An 18137-nucleotide genomic window follows, 5' to 3' on the forward strand; every position below is an offset into this window, starting at 1 on the left:
TTCTCCTCCAAACTCATTCTATGTCTCGCTCTATCTAACTCAAGTTTCTCTTCCTTCTTCAAACATTTTCTCTTCCTCTTCCTCTTCTCAGTTTGTCAGTCCTTTGCTCTTATTCATCGTTTTGTGCATCAATATCTTTTTGGTCGACGTTAGATCTGTATGTTGCTCTTGTGTTGTAGTGTAGAGCGTTTTGCTCTGTCGATGTTGTTCAACTTTCTGTACCCTTTTTAGCTTCTTTGGTGTACTTGTTGTACCCATAGATATCTTTTAATAAATTTTTTCTGTTTCTCAAAAATACACCAGACATAGTTTGGATCTATCAATATTTTTGAGTTTCTTTTGTTTTTGAACATCTGACATAGTTCTGAATCTATCAATTTTATGGATCTATTTAAGATTTATTTGTACTCTTAAATCTGATACAAACCACCCTTCCATTCGTCGAATTTGATGAATCGAATCTGCCGTAACCGAACCCTCTAAACGGATGGGAATGGTTAGTAATACTTCAACCAACGATTTACTCGGTTTGGGATTTTGAGCTCGATTCTGATTGGACCGACTGATGTCCACCAGTACCCAGAAAGACAAAAAGCTAAAAACCAAACTAAACCCAGGAAGGAAAATCTTGTTCTTTTCCCTATTTATAAGTTCTAAGAAATTATGTATAGCAGTACCTCCTGGCTTCATTTAGATCCCATATTTTTACCCTATTTCATCACCCAATTCATTTACTAAAAAACTAAAATATATCCCTCTCAGATCCACAATTTTCATCTTCATAGAGCAAAGAACAGCATGAGTGAAGCGAAGGGAAGAGTTACATACTCTGACAGAGAGCAGAATATACACTGATTGCAAAGAGAAAATGAAGCTAAAATTGATGAATAATATTCAGAGAAACAACTAATTTAACTCACAACAACTCATTGAACTCATCTCAAAATGAAAGGACATAAATGTGAGATTCTCTTACTTTTTACAGTATTCTTTACAAAGTTTTTTTTTGTTGTTTTTTTTTCTGTTTCTCGAAACTCTTTTGAGAATCGTAGGATTTTTTTCTATTTTTTTTTTCATTGTTTATATTTAAAAATAATTTTTTGATATGCTACCAGAAAGTAACTCTCAATTAATGCAGTTTTCAGATTTTTTGTTTTGAAATTTTGTTTTTTTTTTAAAAACATTTTAGAAAAACAAAAAAAGTCTGTCCTAATTCATTAAGAGGTGCATTTAACAATTGCAGCAACAAATTTTATTTATAGCACTCAATGATTGCTATTATTGTGAAACTTGTTTAATCACCTATAAAATTAATTTGGTTGAGTAAATAGTTATTATAAATCACATTATATATCTGTTTGTCTTCATCTTAGGCATATAAATACATGATGGGTTTGATCAGGCTCATTAAAGGCCTTAAAGTAAAACTTAGCTTACATCAAATTTGAGAAACCAAAATTAAAATGGAATGCTTGTTAGTGGTTTCTTTTGGCACTATGAAGCACGCTTTTGATAATTGTCTGTGCATATGGTTCGCCGAGAGGGAGCCATTATTTTATGCGATATTTGTGTTACGAGATTCATTAGTGTAAAACGGGAATAACAACAAGCTTCACTCTATAGCAAACGCCAACTTTATACCTTACGACATTGATTTTCTAGGGGATCATCGAGTCCTACTGTAACACCCGAACCCATTATTTAAGTAATTCTACCTTTAATAAATCTTTTTCATAATACGCGACGGAAAATTGCAATTTAAGTTATAGAATATTAGTTCTAGGTATTACACTCCTCTTTACAAAATAATACTAACATGATTATTTAATAAAAACTCGTTTTATACAATATAAATTCTCTTATAAAAGATATATTTTTCCAATCTAAATACATGAGTCATGAATGACTCTATATACTATATACAACCCCCTTTCCCATTTCCCAATCAGAGCAGAGCTTCACCAAAGACTTGAACAACGAAACACACATATCCTGTAAAATCTGGACCCCCAACGGTCCAGCACATAACACATAAAAGAGAGTTAGACAACATACTCAAAATATACAAGTGTAAGTAAATGGTACTTAAACACTTCTTCATAAAACATGCATAATCATACATTATACACATACATCATCATCTATCATTCAATTGTAAGTTCTAGATCATTATAATCAAACATCACTTCAACGAATAGAAATAAGCCCACTTAGCAAAATATGTGTCACTTAACAATTATCACATAAATGCAAACATATGTGTCACATATCAAATATCAAATAATGTACACATATCCTAATGCAATCTAATGCCACAATCTTCATGCTATGTCCCCTAGACATATCTTATGCATGTGGTACCATCGTCTTTATTAGAGTATCTCACCTCTAATATCCTTCTTTATCGGATAAATATAATCTGATATCCTTCTTTATTGGAATATCCAATATCCCTAATATAATTCATGAATGCATGTATGTTTTCATGAATATTCTCACATCAACAATCACATATAGCATTAAGCTCGTCATTTATAAATGTGGAACACTATCCAACATTTCGTCTTTATTAAGATAACACTATACCTAAATATACGTCTTTATCGAATAACATAATTCGATATCCTTCTTTATTAGAATCACATAATCCTAATATCCTTCTTTATTAAGTTGATTAACACATTAATATACTTCTTTGATATTTAACAAACATCATCAACAATCATCAACACATACAATACATTTAATCACATTTTTAACACAATACTAATAATATAAGTAAAGTGTATTAAGCATGCATTTTATCATAAAACAAACTCCGGAATCGGAATCTACGCGAAAAACTGGGTAAAATACATAATATAACATATTGGAACCCTCAAAGCCCTTCAAATTTCAAAACAGCAAAGTGCTGTGCTGTCACGGTGGCTGAGCGAGGGCTTAGCGAGCCGTAGCGAACCTGCCCTGTTCGCTGAGCGAAGGCTTAGCGAGCTGTAGCGAACCACACCAGTGGAACTCATGCTCGTGGCGAGCTGTAGCGAGCCGTAGCGAACAGCTCCTGCCAGAAATGCTCAAAACATGCGATTTCCACCTAAATTCACCCAAAAATCCCATTTTTCATGTTATAAACCCCAAATGAGTTTGTATTCAAGTGCAACAAACATATCTAAACGCAAAAGGAGGGTTCATTTCACCGATCTACCATTTTTACTACGAAAAAGTAAAGATTTACCACTTTTACTCAAAACACTCAAGAACACAATGTTCTTGAGTTTAATCCTCTATAAATCCCATTTTTATCCAATAGATTCGTTCATACATCATGGTAAGAGCATGTTAAACATGTTATGAACCTTAGAATCGATTTCCATTAAGAAAATCCATTCACAACTAAAACGAAAATGGGGTGGAGGAAGTTCGGGTGAGGAGAAATCGACATTCTCCCCTTCCTCGAGTCACCCACGAATATGAAATCTACTCTCTTACCTTAATCCGACGAAAGCTCAACGATTGCTCCTAGAATCTCTCCTCCAAGCTCTTGCCCTAGCTCCTCTTCTCTTCCTTCTCTCTACTTCCCAAGAAGAGAAATAATGATATTTCTCTTTCTACCTTGCCCTATATGGGCGCCCCTCACATGCCAAGGCCCATTGGGCCTCAAGCCCAATAGCTTGGCCCAACTTGCGTTAACTCTCACTAACTCGCGCGTTAACTAAAACTCTCGATAAATAACTTAAAGTTACTATCTTACTTGAAAACCACATCACCAAATAATTAAACACTTAAATAGTGAATAATAAATTTGGGTCGTTACACATACTGCATATTTTCTAACGGGAAAACAATTATAGATTTTCTCAGTAAACGACTTCTCCAATGGAAGTAGGTTACCTAGAAAATTTATTATTGTTTTTCCGTTGGAAAATCTACCAGTTGGACTTCGATGATCCCTTGGAAAATCAATGTTGTAATAAGGCATATAATTGGCTATTGGTATATCACTTGTTGTTATTCCCATCCACTAATGAATTTTCAAACACAAACATTGTAGAAAATAATGGCTCCCTCGGTGAATCATATGTAGAGACAGTTATCAGAAGGATGCTTCATAGTGCCAAAGAAACCACTATTAAGAATTTCATTTTAATTTTGTTTTCTCAAAATTGATGTCTGTTTTACCTTTAGTCCTACAATGAGCTTGGCCAAGCTAAACAAGTATATATATGTCTAACGTGAAGCCAAATAGATCAAAACATGATTTGTACATAACATGGCTTAGTCTTCTTTTTGAGGAAATTGTGGGTAGGTGGTTATATAAATCTACAATTAATATTAATTCTTTCATTTCTTCATTGAATTTATCCGTACAAATGAACATTATAATTAATTAAGGTGATATATTGATTCCTGAGTTATTGAAATGGAATCTATGGTAAATATCAATAGATGGATTCATAATAGATTAATACACACACGTACAAATCCATTGATAAAATATGGATCGATACATGAAACATACATATTAGGTAAGGCTTGATATTCGAATGAGAGTGGTTTGTGTTGCCAAATTTGTGACCTTAAAATCTTCTCAAGTTACCAAACAACCTAATGTATGTTTTGGTGGAAATGACCTCTGAAACTTTTTGTTCACATAGTAATTTATATAGTTTTTTTCTTCTTTCTTGAAATACATTACATAGGTGATTTCTGATAATTTCTTGATTGATTTTTTATTTATGTCTTCAATAAGATTTTATAACATGAATGCATATAATAAAAAATTAATTATATACTATACTCAACCTTGTGATTACTATAGATACTCAATCTTGAGTAGGTTATATTTGTGTCTTTTTGCAGGTCTTATTATAAAGTAAAAACCACTTATTAATTACAATACAAAATATGGAGATTCACCAATGTCGTAGTTGGATATATATATATATATATATATATATATATATATACATATATATATATATATATATATATATATATATATATATATTAGGTTTGGTCCCACACATTTCCTAATTGTGCGATTTTGGACCCCTAGTTTCGAAACGAGCGATTTTGGTCGCCCACATTTGCCCCCTTTTGCATTTCTAGGTCCATGTTGACTATTTTGACCAAAAAACTGCTGACACTACAAGAAAAAAGGAGAACAACAACTATCAAATAGCAACGGTTCTAGGCAAACTGCTGCCGCTTCCACCTTTACTAGCTGTTTCAAACTGCCGCAGTCATCAGTATATTACCGGCCGTTCAAACCGCCACTCTTTCTAAAGTGACGGTCAAATAGCCGTTGTTATCAAGGTATTACTGTATACTAGTAGCACTACAATCCTAATAATTAATTGTTTTGGAAAATATAACAAGGGGTATTTTTGGAACTTCAAAATTAAATTGGTCAAATTTGAATTTTTTTCCCTTATAACTAGCAGAACACCCGTGCGTCCGCACGGGAGTCGCGGCGTTGCCGCTCCTCACTTGATAACATAAAATAGTAATTTATTGGGTAGTAGATTAAAAAATTAAAAACTATCACAAAAGAAACCTTATGTCTCTGTATTAATATTTGAATATAAATGATAATGTAGAAATTATGGAAAAATAGGCTACCTTATTAATATATTAGTAAAAACATAGGCCTTGTAAAAATCACAAAAAAATTATGTCCCTGTATTAAATATATGAGTATAAATATATCCTTTTAAAATTATTAAAAAATAGGTAACCTTGCTAATATGTTAGTGAAAATATAGGTCTCACAAAAATCATCAAAATAATTAGGTCACCGTATTAAATATGAGTATAATCCGTAAAATTGAAAAACAAAATAGACAACTTAATTAATATATAAATAAAAGTATAAGTCCCGTATAAATCACAAAAAAAAAGTTTCCATATTAATATATGAGTATTTTATAGGTTCCGTAGATGTTATAAAAGAACGGACAAACGTATTAATATGAGTAAAAAACATAGGTCCCGCATAAACCACACAAAAGATTAGGTGATCGTATATTAATATATGAGTATAAATATAAGTTCACAAAAAATAGTTAAAAATTAGAAATTTTATTAATAAGAGTAAAAACATAGGCCCTGGCCCTGCGTACGTGTATGATATAAAATGTTGTTGTTTTGTTTGGCACACCTTGTGCCAATCAGGACTCATTATTAATAATAAAATTCATTTTAGTTTGTTTTATATATATTTTTATTTAGACAAGTGATTTTCACACATTTTTATGTTTCATTTGAGTTTTCTTTTGTTGTTCTTGTCTGATGTTGTTTTAATCCCGTCTTAGTGCAGAGTTTTTTGTTTGAGTTCGCGTCATGCTACGGTGTTCGGTTTAATTCTGTTGTAGTACGATGTTTGTTTTGTTCAGATTTGCAGATTTGCTCCGATTCAGATTCAGTGCAGATTGACACGTACTCTACTTACTTGAATAAATGAATATTGTTTGTTGTTAGTCTAAAAAAAAGAGGAAAAAAACATAGATTCCGTAGAATTAACAAAAAAGATTATGTCCTCATATTAATATATGACTATAACTCGTAAAATTGTAAAAAAAATAAACAACTTTACTAATATATGAGTAAAAATATAAGACCTGTGGATATATCCAAAAAAATTAGGTTCCCATATTAATATGAATATAACCCGTAAAATTATTAAAAAAAATAGGCAACATAATATTTTAGTCCTATTTTTTCTCCAATAATTTTGTTCCGCATAGAAAAATCTCATAAGAACGAAAGTCATATCTTTCTTGTGTGATTTGTTTATGGTTTTGTTTCTCTGACTCTTTGTAAACTTTTGTAGTCTACCTTAGTACGTCTTGTGTTGGGGAGGTTGTCTATGTTAATATATCTCATTTTGGTTTGTTAAAAAAAATATTAGTCCTTATATCAACAACAAAAAATCTTTAAAAAAAAAAATCTAAAAAATGTCATTTATTTTTCAACTATAACTTTGTATTTAATTTTTACGGATTTTTTAACTAAATGTATCATTCGCGCGCAACTGTAGAGAATAATCCTCTTGAGGTAACTGATAATTTTTATTGTTTTTGTCTCACCATTATTTTACGGGAGTTTTTCAGTTTTTCAGTTTTTCAGTTTTTCTGTCACCATATTCTTGTATTAAATTAATTAAATTTATTGAGTTGAACTACAAATTGAAAATTAACTTAATTAAATATTGGGTTGAAGTCCATAAATCAAGTTGAGTGAATCTAAAATACAAAACATAAACAATAAATGATAAAATTACACTGAAGAAAGGGTTGGACTCAAATAAAATATCATAAATAAATGGAAACAACACCATATACCTCTATATTGTAAAAAAAGAAAAAACCATACATTTGTTGTCTTATTTGGTATAATGCACTTATGACGTTGAAATAAAGAATTTCATTGAATCTCTCATTTTATTTGTACACGAATTTTACTCTCTTATTATAAAAAAGAAAAAAAAAATAAACACTTCTCCTTTGGTTCCAAAAATATAACAAATTAATTCATATGGCTTAGTGGTAAATGTAATAAGAAGTGTAACTAAAAGGTTAAGGGTTTGAATCCTACTAAGAATTTTTTTAGCATTTTTCTACTAACTTTTTTTAATAAAGACACAAAATAACCCTGAATTGATTATGTGTCAAAAAATGAAAAAGGGGCAAATTGGGAATTTCATATGTATGTTCTTTTCTTATATTGTAGATGGTTCCAAAAATATAACAAATTAATTCATATGGCTTAGTGGTAAATGTAATAAGAAGTGTAACTAAAAGGTTAAGGGTTTGAATCCTACTAAGAATTTTTTTAGCATTTTTCTACTAACTTTTTTTAATAAAGACACAAAATAACCCTGAATTGATTATGTGTCAAAAAATGAAAAAGGGGCAAATTGGGAATTTCATATGTATGTTCTTTTCTTATATTGTAGATTTGGGACAAAAAAAAGGGCATTTTTTCTCTTATAAATTGGGACGGAGAGAGTATTTTAATACGCATGCCTACTTATTTGTAATATTTACGAGAACCTATATTTTTATTCATATATTAATACGCGTGTCTACTGTTTTATAATTTTTACATTGGCCTATATTTCTACTCATATATTAATACACGTGTTTAATTTTTTATAATTTCTACGCGGACCTATATTTCTACTCATATATTAATACGCGTACCTATTTTTTGTAATTCCTACGAGAGCTATATTTCTACTCATATATTAATACGCGCTCCTGTTTTTTTGTAATTTCTACGATAGATATATTTCTACTCATATATTAATACAAGTGCCTATTTTTTTTATAATGTAATGATCAATTATATTGGCTATTTCCTTCCCCTATTTTCCTCCTTTTTTTTCGTCAATTGATAACGGTCTTTCTCTACACTTTCCCTTAAGAAGGCCTCTTGATCCACCATATTTTTGCTTTGTTCAAATTTAGGTAAACTCCTAAACCTAGATAGCACAATTTTGACTCCTAAATTTGATGGTCAAACATCTGCTTAAGGATTGTTTTGATCATAGATTACGCTTGTTTTGATCTAGATATTCGGAATGCCCTCAAGGTTACGCTTGTTTTATGGAATGCTCGTTTGATAAGTTGGTTGAAGGCAAACATAGACGAATATGTTATGGGCACGCCGACTACAGCTGCTTGTGGAGGTTTGTTCCATGATTATATGTCTAATTCGTCTGGACCTTTTGCTAAGAATTTTGGACAGGTTTCAGTTCTATTTGTTGAAATGTTCGCGATCATAATAGCCACGGAAATTGCTAGTCGTCGTGGTTGGAACTATTTATGGATTGAGAGTGATTCTACAACATCCCTTAGAGCGTTTGAATTACCAAACATCATACCACGGTATCTCCATAAATGTTGGTTTAATTGTTTGATGTTGGGTCTTTTGATTACTCGATGGCATATCTTCCTCGAAGGTAATCATTCTGCCGATAAGTTAGCGAAGCACTAACTATGGTTGATTGGGTTTCGTATGTTCACTACAATTTTGCAAAAACAAACAATAGCCAGATGTTGGACCAAGATGATGTAGTGTGTGCGTACAACATATGTCACCTAAGAAGCGCGCCTTATTTTTCAATTAATATCTTTTGAAGATTGAAATGGATTTTTTTGACACATGTCTTAATGATATTGGACAACCTATAAATTTTTTGGTCAAAATAGTTAACAAGGACCAGAAAATGCAAATGGGGGGACTAAAATCGCTCGTTTGAAACAAAAGGGACGAAAATCGTACAATTAGGAAACTTGGGGGATCAAAACTACAATTTAGCCATATATATATATATATATATATATATATATATATATATATATATATATATATATATATATATATATATATATATAGGCTAAATCTTAGTCGAAAAGGGTTACTAATGCATTTCAAAAAGGGTTAGATGAATACTTCTTTATAGACTACATTTTAAGTTTTAATTATTTGTATTTTTATTGTCTTCGCCGATAATCAATATTTTTAATTCTTTTCTAGAAGTAACTCATGAAATCATAACATACAATTGACCATGTGAAAACACCGGTGATGGAAATATATCCCAAAATGCTTAAATATTTTCTCTGACTCTTATTAATAGTCAACGTAAAAGAAAGGATTAAAGGAAATCCGTTGAAATTTAAAATGAATTCTTACGTCAGATGTTGTCAGAGACAATCTAGGTATGAAAAACTAATCACCAATATTACTTCCTTCCTTCAAGAACAATGAATAGCAAGATTGGTTTCAGTTAAATTGTGAGACATGATCAAAATTTGCAACAAAAGAAGTGTGTATGGATGAAAAAGTTTAAGCGCAACTCAAATCAATTTTTGAGATGGTTACATAATGAATAACATGAAGGAAAGACATTAATATATAACAAGAATAACTTTAATGGAAAAATGATTGCAAAAAGGAATATATTTTGAAATTCCTGATACTCAGTGGACAAGTGATATGACAGATGCTACAACAGTTGTCTATATATGTAACACAACAGACAAACAGAATAATAATAAAGTGCAGAATAATAAAAGACATAGTAGGTTTGTTAACTCCGTTCAGTGTACACACACCTATTCTTGGGGATACCAATCCAGGAGGAATCCACTATAATATTTTATTTCTCTTCATTTTACTAGAGACATTTTTCTGAAAATTTAATTAATGCACCTTGAACTTTAAAAAGAGTCCTATAAAATGGGACAACAAAATCTTAGAAAAATGTCTTATATATTGGGACTGGGGAGTATATATATATATATAGAGAGAGAGAGGAAAATAGGTAAATGAAATGGTAAAAGAAGTATAAACATTTTCAAGGAGACAAATAATACTCCCTCAGTCCCATATTATAATAAAAAAAATATCACTTTTTCTTGTCCCAAATTATAAGCAAAAATCATTAACTTTTATCATTTTTCAAGATTTACTTTTACTTATTCTCATGAAATTTAATGCAAATTGCATTTAATTTACTCTCTTTCTTCTTTTCTCCATAATCAATAACCAATAAAAATTCTTTTTACATCTTCCAATTAAACTTATTTCAAGAAAAACACAAAAAGTCATACTTCAAATTATCATATTCAACTTTTCTTAATAAGTGTGAAAAAAAATTCTTATAATATGGGACGGAGAGAGTATGAAATGTTTACCATCATAGTACACTACAAGTCTGTTTGACCAATTTTTCCTTATATTTTGGGACGGATGAATTATACTTTAGTTTCTAATTGTTTAATCGGGAAGTGATCGATTTTGATCATTGAGAGATTCTACCAAGAGATTAAAGGTGTTTTTTTTTTATAAAAAAAAAGAAAAAAAAGCTAAGGAGTGCTTCAATAAACTCTTTAATGGTTTTAAATAATACTCCCTTCGAAATAGTTAATTTGAATTGGAACTTGTGCATTTTCTATTAAATACATAAATTTTTAATAAATAATTGTTATTTTTTAATAAAAAATCACTGAAAAAACAAATCAATTTTTTGAAGAAGGCTTTCAACGCCCGCATGACCCAAATTTTACTACTCTCAAGGCGGCAAAAGAGATTGAAGGGAGTTCTCAGGACCTCAGAATCAATAAAAAAAGTGACACTATCTACATTGGTTGAAAAAGTCCTCAAGAAGGGTGGATCAAACTCAACTATGATGGATCTCAAAATGATAGGTTGGGTCTGGTGGGTGTGGAGGTTTGTTAAGGGACTCGAATGGCAAGTGAATCAAGGGCTACTCTCAAAAAATTGAATCTTCTGATGCATGCGCTTCATGCAGAGATGTGTCGCATGTACTTAGGAATGAACCTTGCTTGGAGGCACGAAATCACTCATCTCCATGTTGAAAGTGATTCTAAAATGCAGATAGATATGGTGACTGATAAAGTTAAGTTCAATGGAAGCACCCCCACTTTGGTGCTACACATTAGACATCTTCTTACTTTGAGTTGGCAAGTCATTTTGTCTCATACTTGGCACGAGAAAAATAGAAGTGTAGATTGGCTTGCTAATTTTAGTAACTCTCTTCCTTCTAGACTCCTCCTAGAGAGCTTCAAATATATGTTTGTTAACAACATATTTGAGGCTTGTATGGCTATGAATGTTTGTGTAACATTGCCTCCGTCCCAAAATATAAGGGAAAATTGGTTAAAGAAATTTGATGTATTTGATTAAAAATTTGAACTAGATACATTAACTTTGGTTGACCGGTTTTCCCTTCAATAAGCTAAGAAGTTTTTTTGTTTGGGACTTTTCACCTTTATTTTACAAAAAAAAATTACTATTTTTAATTGTTTTAACATGTCTAACATTATAAATTTTTTAAAAAAAAACATGTGTAACATTATACTACATGTTAAACAAACCCAAAAAAAAAAAAAATTAGTCAAAGAAATATAATATGAAACACGGATAAATAATTATAGGTGACTACTTCTCTACCCTCACATAAATTGAGGGTAGTTGCCCTATGCTGATGTGGCATCAATGAAATTCATCCACGTGTATTTAAGTCAAACATAATTAATTTTTTACCATAAATTATTTTGACTACTTTTATTTTCAATTAATTATATTTTATGTTACTAGTTTTCTTTAATTATATTTTAGACAATGTGTAAATACAATTAGAATTAATTTGATAATTGAATGCTTGTTTCTAAATGTTATATATTGATTCTAAAATATCAATGTTATTAGTAAAAAAAAAATCAATGTTATAGGCTCGAAAAAATAAATATATATCAATGTTAGTTTAAATAAAAATAATAAGAGAACAAAAACAACAAAGAAAAAAAAACTAATATCTCTAATTTAAATACACAATTCCACTTGTACATTTATTAAATGAAATCAAATAATGCTTCAAAAAAAATCAAAACAAATAATTTATGCTATTGGTACATAACATATTAAATTTATTGGAAAGATAAAATGCATGGAAAAAAACAAATTAAGCTTATTGGTGAATTAAAATAAGGTATAATAAGAAATTAAGTGCAAAAATACACTTTCTTAATTTTATTTTTTTCTAAAACGACAAGTAATTTGAAACAGATGGAGTATATAGTATTTATTTTTTCAATCTCTTTAAATCATTGCACAGATTAACGTTGGTTGACATGATGTCGATCTTAGAAAAAAGAGGGGAAAAAAATTAGGTTAAGTAATTAGGTTTAGGTTTGCGAGAATGGTCCGACCTTTCTTTTAGTTCAGATGAACTATTTATATTTTTACTTGTGAATTGTGATCAATAGTTAAACCCTAAACCCTAAACAAGTTCAAGAGTTAGTTCGTCTTCTTATAATAGTCGAACCTTTTCATTTTGATCGGATAAATTTCAGGTAGACCGCACTTGTGATCGGGCGAGCTCCCGTGTGTATGATTTCCGACAATGGTCCGACTTTTCTTTTAGTTCAGATGAACTATTTATATTTTTACTTCTAAACAAGTTCAAGAATTAGTTTGTCTTCCTAATTTTCTCCAAATTTCGTTTTGTCTTCTCTAAACTATTTTGTTTTCAATTTTTTCCCGATATGGACAACCAAAGAAAATAAAAACAAAATGACGATGAATAGGAATCACATTCTATGACATAACAGGAAAAAATAAGGAAAAAAAAACAGGAAAAAATACGCTAAAAAACATAACATCTAAGAAATTGAAAATCACAAGTTTTAGAATCTTGAAGAAATCCGGTAGATCGGTGGCGAAGGCTGCAGTAAAGATTGACATCGGATAACACAAAAGCGGAGGAGCCGTAGAATGCTAACATGACGGTGGTGGAGGCTGCGACAGAGATTGAAAGCATTAAGAAGAATAAGAAAGTTTTTTGACGATAAGAAGAAAGTTTTTTTTTTACGCGAAGAAGAAAGTTGTTTGAGACGTAATACAATTTGAAGAAGCAAACAAATCAAAAGTAATTAGGTCCAAAATATAAATTCATAGAATATAATACATAAAATATAATTAATTGAAAATAAAAGTAGTCAAAATAATTTATGGTGAAAAATTAATTATGTTTGACTTAAATAAATGTGGATGAATTTCATTGGTGCTACATCATCATAGGGCACCTACCCTCAATTTATGTGAGGGTTAATTAGAAAAAACCATAATTATATGGGGTGAGTCAGACGTTTCAGGTCAAAAAAAAGCGTCCAAATTCTCTTCATGTAAGAATGTGGACCCATTTCTTTCTCTTTCTCTCTCATCCCTATCTCACTTTTATATATAAACTCATTTTGAGTCATTTCATTACAATTCTTCCTCAACTAAACAATGGGCGCTATTGTTTCCTGGTTTGTGGTTTGCCACTCACTCGCATTCCTTTCCAATCAAACATAACATTGCTCATATAGTTCTAAATTGCAATTGCAGTTGCAGTTGTAAACCAATAAAACCAATGCAACCACAATTAGAGTTGTAATGTTATAGAAATGTCTAAAATTACTATCGCGGCCGCAATTGCAGTTGCAGACTAACTTAGAAATAAATGTGATTGACACTTCAATCGCATTTGTTTGCGCCAAGATACTATGTCACATATATATATTTACTTAAAAGTTAAAAGCTTGTTTTACAATATGATCATTTCATGGCTGCATATATAAACATAATTATCGTAGCTAACAAAATTTCATTTTCTTTCTTACATTCTGTTTCTGGGTGACTCTAAAGTTTTGATTTTTTTTTTTTGTAGATTGTAAAAGCAACCCTTTTTTCCGCAAAAAGAGTCCAACACTCCACCTCCTGTTTCACCGGTTTACACTGCACGAGGTCGCTCATTTTCTGCTCATAAAGCCAAACCAGGTACAACCTCTCCACCTCTAATATACTAGTATATATTTATATTAATATACTCATTCCGGTCTTTTCAGGTTCATTGAATAATTGATATATCTGATTTATATTATATCAGTTGATCAATAAAACAAACCAGATACATCAGTTATTCAATGAATCTAAAAAATGAATTTTTGCTCATATATGAGATCAGAGGTATTACTATATATACTATATAGCCCAATGGGAAGGGAAGGAAGATAAAGAAATAATAGATGTTGGGATTTGTTGCATGAAAAAGTTGGTTTCTTTAAGTTCTTCCAATGAAAGTGATGATGGTGGGTATAGTTGCACTTGTTTAATGTATATAGTAATGAATGGGTGGCAGATGAGTGTTTGGTTTGGTGCTGAAAAGAGTTGGGCAGATTGGGTTAATGTGCTAAGAATATTAATCTGTCTTACTTTAACTAAGTTTTGGTATCTTAATAATAGTAAGTATAAGTATATTAAGATCTAATTTTGATTGGAATATATGTGATTTTGCAATCTGGGTTTGGTTTTATTTTTTATTTATTATAATAAAAAATTGTGGGGTGTGTGTGTTTCTGCAGATATCTATATTTTAATTTTGGTCTGCATTGATTTATTTATTCAGTGAATCTAGTTAAATTTGGTTTCATGTGCCTTTCTCTTTCAGGAAATTATTTTATATTTTTTTATTATTATTTATCTATTTTTAGATCTAACACTGTTCAGTTTTCTATGATTTGGATCTTAATAAGTTTGAACTTTTTGTTTGTTATGACAATGACAGGAACAAAATATTGAAGTTGGATCAAATGTATAAATCAAAAGCATTTGGATTCATAATTTTTCTGCTCCTATTATGTGTATCTGCAACTTCTGATGGATTTCCTAAATGCAACTGTGATGATGACACAAGCTGGTGGACTATTGAGAAGATTCTAGAATGTCAGAAAGTCGGCGATTTCCTAATCGCGGTCGCGTATTTTTCAATTCCTGTTGAGCTAATTTATTTCATCAGTTGCTCAAATTTTCCATTCAAATGGGTACTTTTTCAGTTCATAGCTTTTATTGTACTTTGTGGAATGACACATTTGTTCAATAGTTGGACTTATGGACCCCATACTTTTCAAATCATGGTGACACTTACTGTCTTGAAAGTCCTCACTGCTATGGTTTCGTGTGCAACTGCGATAACACTCGTCACTTTGATCCCTTTACTGTTAAAAGTGAAGGTTAGAGAGTTGTTGTTGAAGCGGAAGACGAGGGAGCTTGGTATTGAGTATGGTATGATAATGAAACAGAATGAAGCTGGAATGCATGTAAGAATGCTTACTCAAGAGATTCGTAAATCGCTCGATAGACATAAGATTTTGTATACGACATTGGTTGAATTGTCGAAAACTTTAGGGTTGCAAAACTGTGCTGTATGGATGCCTAATGTTGAGAAAACCACGATGAACCTCACTCATGAATTGAATGGGAGGAATGTTAATTCTTCTATAGTGATTACAAATCCGGATGTTGTGAGAGTTAAGGCTGATAATGTAGTTAACATAATTGATTCTGACTCGGAGCTTTCTTCTGCGAGTAGTGGAGTTTCTGTTGATGCAGGACCTGTTGCTGCGATTCGAATGCCAATGCTTCGGGTTTGTGACTTCAAAGGTGGAACGCCGGAGCTAACGCAGGCGTGTTATGCGATACTTGTATTGGTACTTCCTAGTGAGGAGGCTAGATCTTGGAGCAATCAAGAATTGGAGATAATTAAAGTTGTTGCTGATCAGGTGGCCGTTGCTCTTTCTCATGCTGCGATTCTCGAAGAATCGCAACTTATAAAAGAGAAATTGGAGGAGCAAAACCGAGCATTGCAACTGGAGAAAATGAATGCTATGCTGGCGAGTGAGGCTAGAGCGGTTTTTCAGAAAGTCATGAGCAATGGAATGGGACGGCCAATGCATTCAGTTATGGGTTTGCTCTCAATGATGCAAGATGAGAATTTGAAGAATGAACAGAAACTTATTGTGGATTCAATGGTAAGGACAAGCGGCGTCTTATCAAACTTAATGAACGATGCTATGGACAATTCGGAGAGAGATGGTGGAAGTGGAAGATTTCCTTTGGAGATGAAATCTTTTGGTTTACATAATATGTTAAAAGAAGCAACTTGCATTGCAAAGTGTATGAGTTTATGTAAAGGTTTAGGTTTTAAGGTTGAGGTTGATAAGTCTTTGCCTAACCATGTTATCGGCGACGAAAAGAGGGTTTTTCAAGTGATTTTGCATATGGTTGGGAACCTAATAGACGGTAATCATGGTGGAGGGATTCTCGTGTTTCGAGTGTTTGCGGAATCTGGAAGCCGAGGAAGGACTGAACATGGATATGCAACTTGGAGACCAAGCTCGTCTAGCGGTGATGTGCATATTAGATTTGATGTAAGAATAAATAGCAGTGATTCGGAGTTGGAGACCTCAGTTTCTTCAGGCCAACTTGCAGGTAAGATGCGTATGAGTGATCCCACGTTCGAGGAAAGGATGAGCTTCAGCATTTGCAAGAAGATAATCCGGGTGAGAAATTTAACATCGGTTGTGTATATATAGCTCATAAGTTTATTTAGAAACAAATTTTCATCTATATTGACATATATTGCGCTTAAGATTTAATTTCCGTCTTCGTATTTTTTTTCTTTCTCTTAGCTTCATTAGCAGGCGATATGAACTGTCGATTAAATACATATAAATTGTGGATTAGAGTTATTAGATATAATTGCCTATAATCTAGAATTCTAGATAGATTCTATTCATCGATCGATTTGTTGGCTTAATTCATTTTGTTAGAGATCCATGAAATTCCGATGATTAATTTGTATGCTATGTTTGTAGTTGAAACTATTTTAAGTATTTCTGTGTTCTGCAAGTTATTTTTGTCTCCATTGATTTTGTATGTTATATGCAGTCAATGCAAGGTAACATATGTTCAGTACCAAATGCTAGAGGCTTTCCACAAGTCATGACCCTTGCTCTTCGGTTTCAATTACGCCATTCTGTCGCGGTAAGCATACCCGAACCAGGGGAGATTTCAGAGCCGTCAAATTCAAATTCATTGTTCAGAGGTCTGCAAGTTTTGTTGGCCGACAATGACGATGTTAATAGAGCAGTGACACAAAAGTTTCTTCGCAAACTAGGTTGTTCTGTTACATCTGTTTCTTCCGGATTCGAATGTCTTAGTCTTGTTGGACATGCTGGTGCATCTCCCTTTGAAGTTGTGCTTTTGGACCTTCACCTGCCTGATTTAGATGGATTTGAATTTACTGCGAGGATCCGGAAGTTTAAAAGCCGCAACTGGCCTATCGTCATTGCTTTGACAGCAAGCTCTGAAGAAGATTTGTGGGAAAAATGTATGCATATTGGATTTAATGGAGTTATTCGAAAGCCGGTTTTGTTAGAAGGATTCGCAGCCGAACTCCGAAGAATCTTGAAGGGAAATTTGGCCCTATTAGGATCTTCAAGTTATTAATTTTCAGTCACATTCTAGATAGGTAGTTTATAAGATGGTATACAATGCAATCTTTAGATTACATTTTATAGCAATATTTCAGATTATAGATTTTACACACAACTTTCATATATATGAATGTAAAATGGTATACAAATTAATTCCTTTCTTTCAAAGTGTTTGTTTCTTTTAGCTATTGTCATCCCTGTAGTTAGAAAGTTATAAAACAAAATTAAATTGAATGATTGAACATTATAATGGTTGCTCTGATTGAAAAAAAAAAAACATAGAGTTGA

The 18137-nt window shown here is 31.7% G+C and overlaps 1 protein-coding gene across 2 annotated transcripts in view; it reads left to right on the top strand.

Annotated features, from left to right (window-relative positions):
- Positions 1-18032, top strand: part of LOC123902839 (ethylene receptor 2-like) — an 18040-nt gene extending 8 nt beyond the window's left edge. Inside the window, exons 1-4 of one of the 2 annotated variants that reach the window (XM_045952644.1) lie at positions 1-961; positions 14243-14352; positions 15140-16913; positions 17302-18030. The exon at positions 1-961 is cut by the window's left edge and continues 8 nt beyond it. In XM_045952644.1, the coding sequence (XP_045808600.1) occupies positions 15165-16913; positions 17302-17862 (2310 nt within the window). In that variant the 5' untranslated portion in view covers positions 1-961; positions 14243-14352; positions 15140-15164 and the 3' untranslated portion in view covers positions 17863-18030. Of the gene's footprint in view, positions 962-13801; positions 13842-14242; positions 14353-15139; positions 16914-17301 lie in introns of those variants that run through there. The other variant, XM_045952643.1, reaches the window with a different exon arrangement.
- Positions 18033-18137: the final 105 nt, after the last annotated feature.

Source organism: Trifolium pratense, linkage group LG1 (genome assembly GCF_020283565.1).
Source record: "Trifolium pratense cultivar HEN17-A07 linkage group LG1, ARS_RC_1.1, whole genome shotgun sequence".
NCBI lineage: Eukaryota > Viridiplantae > Streptophyta > Magnoliopsida > Fabales > Fabaceae > Trifolium > Trifolium pratense.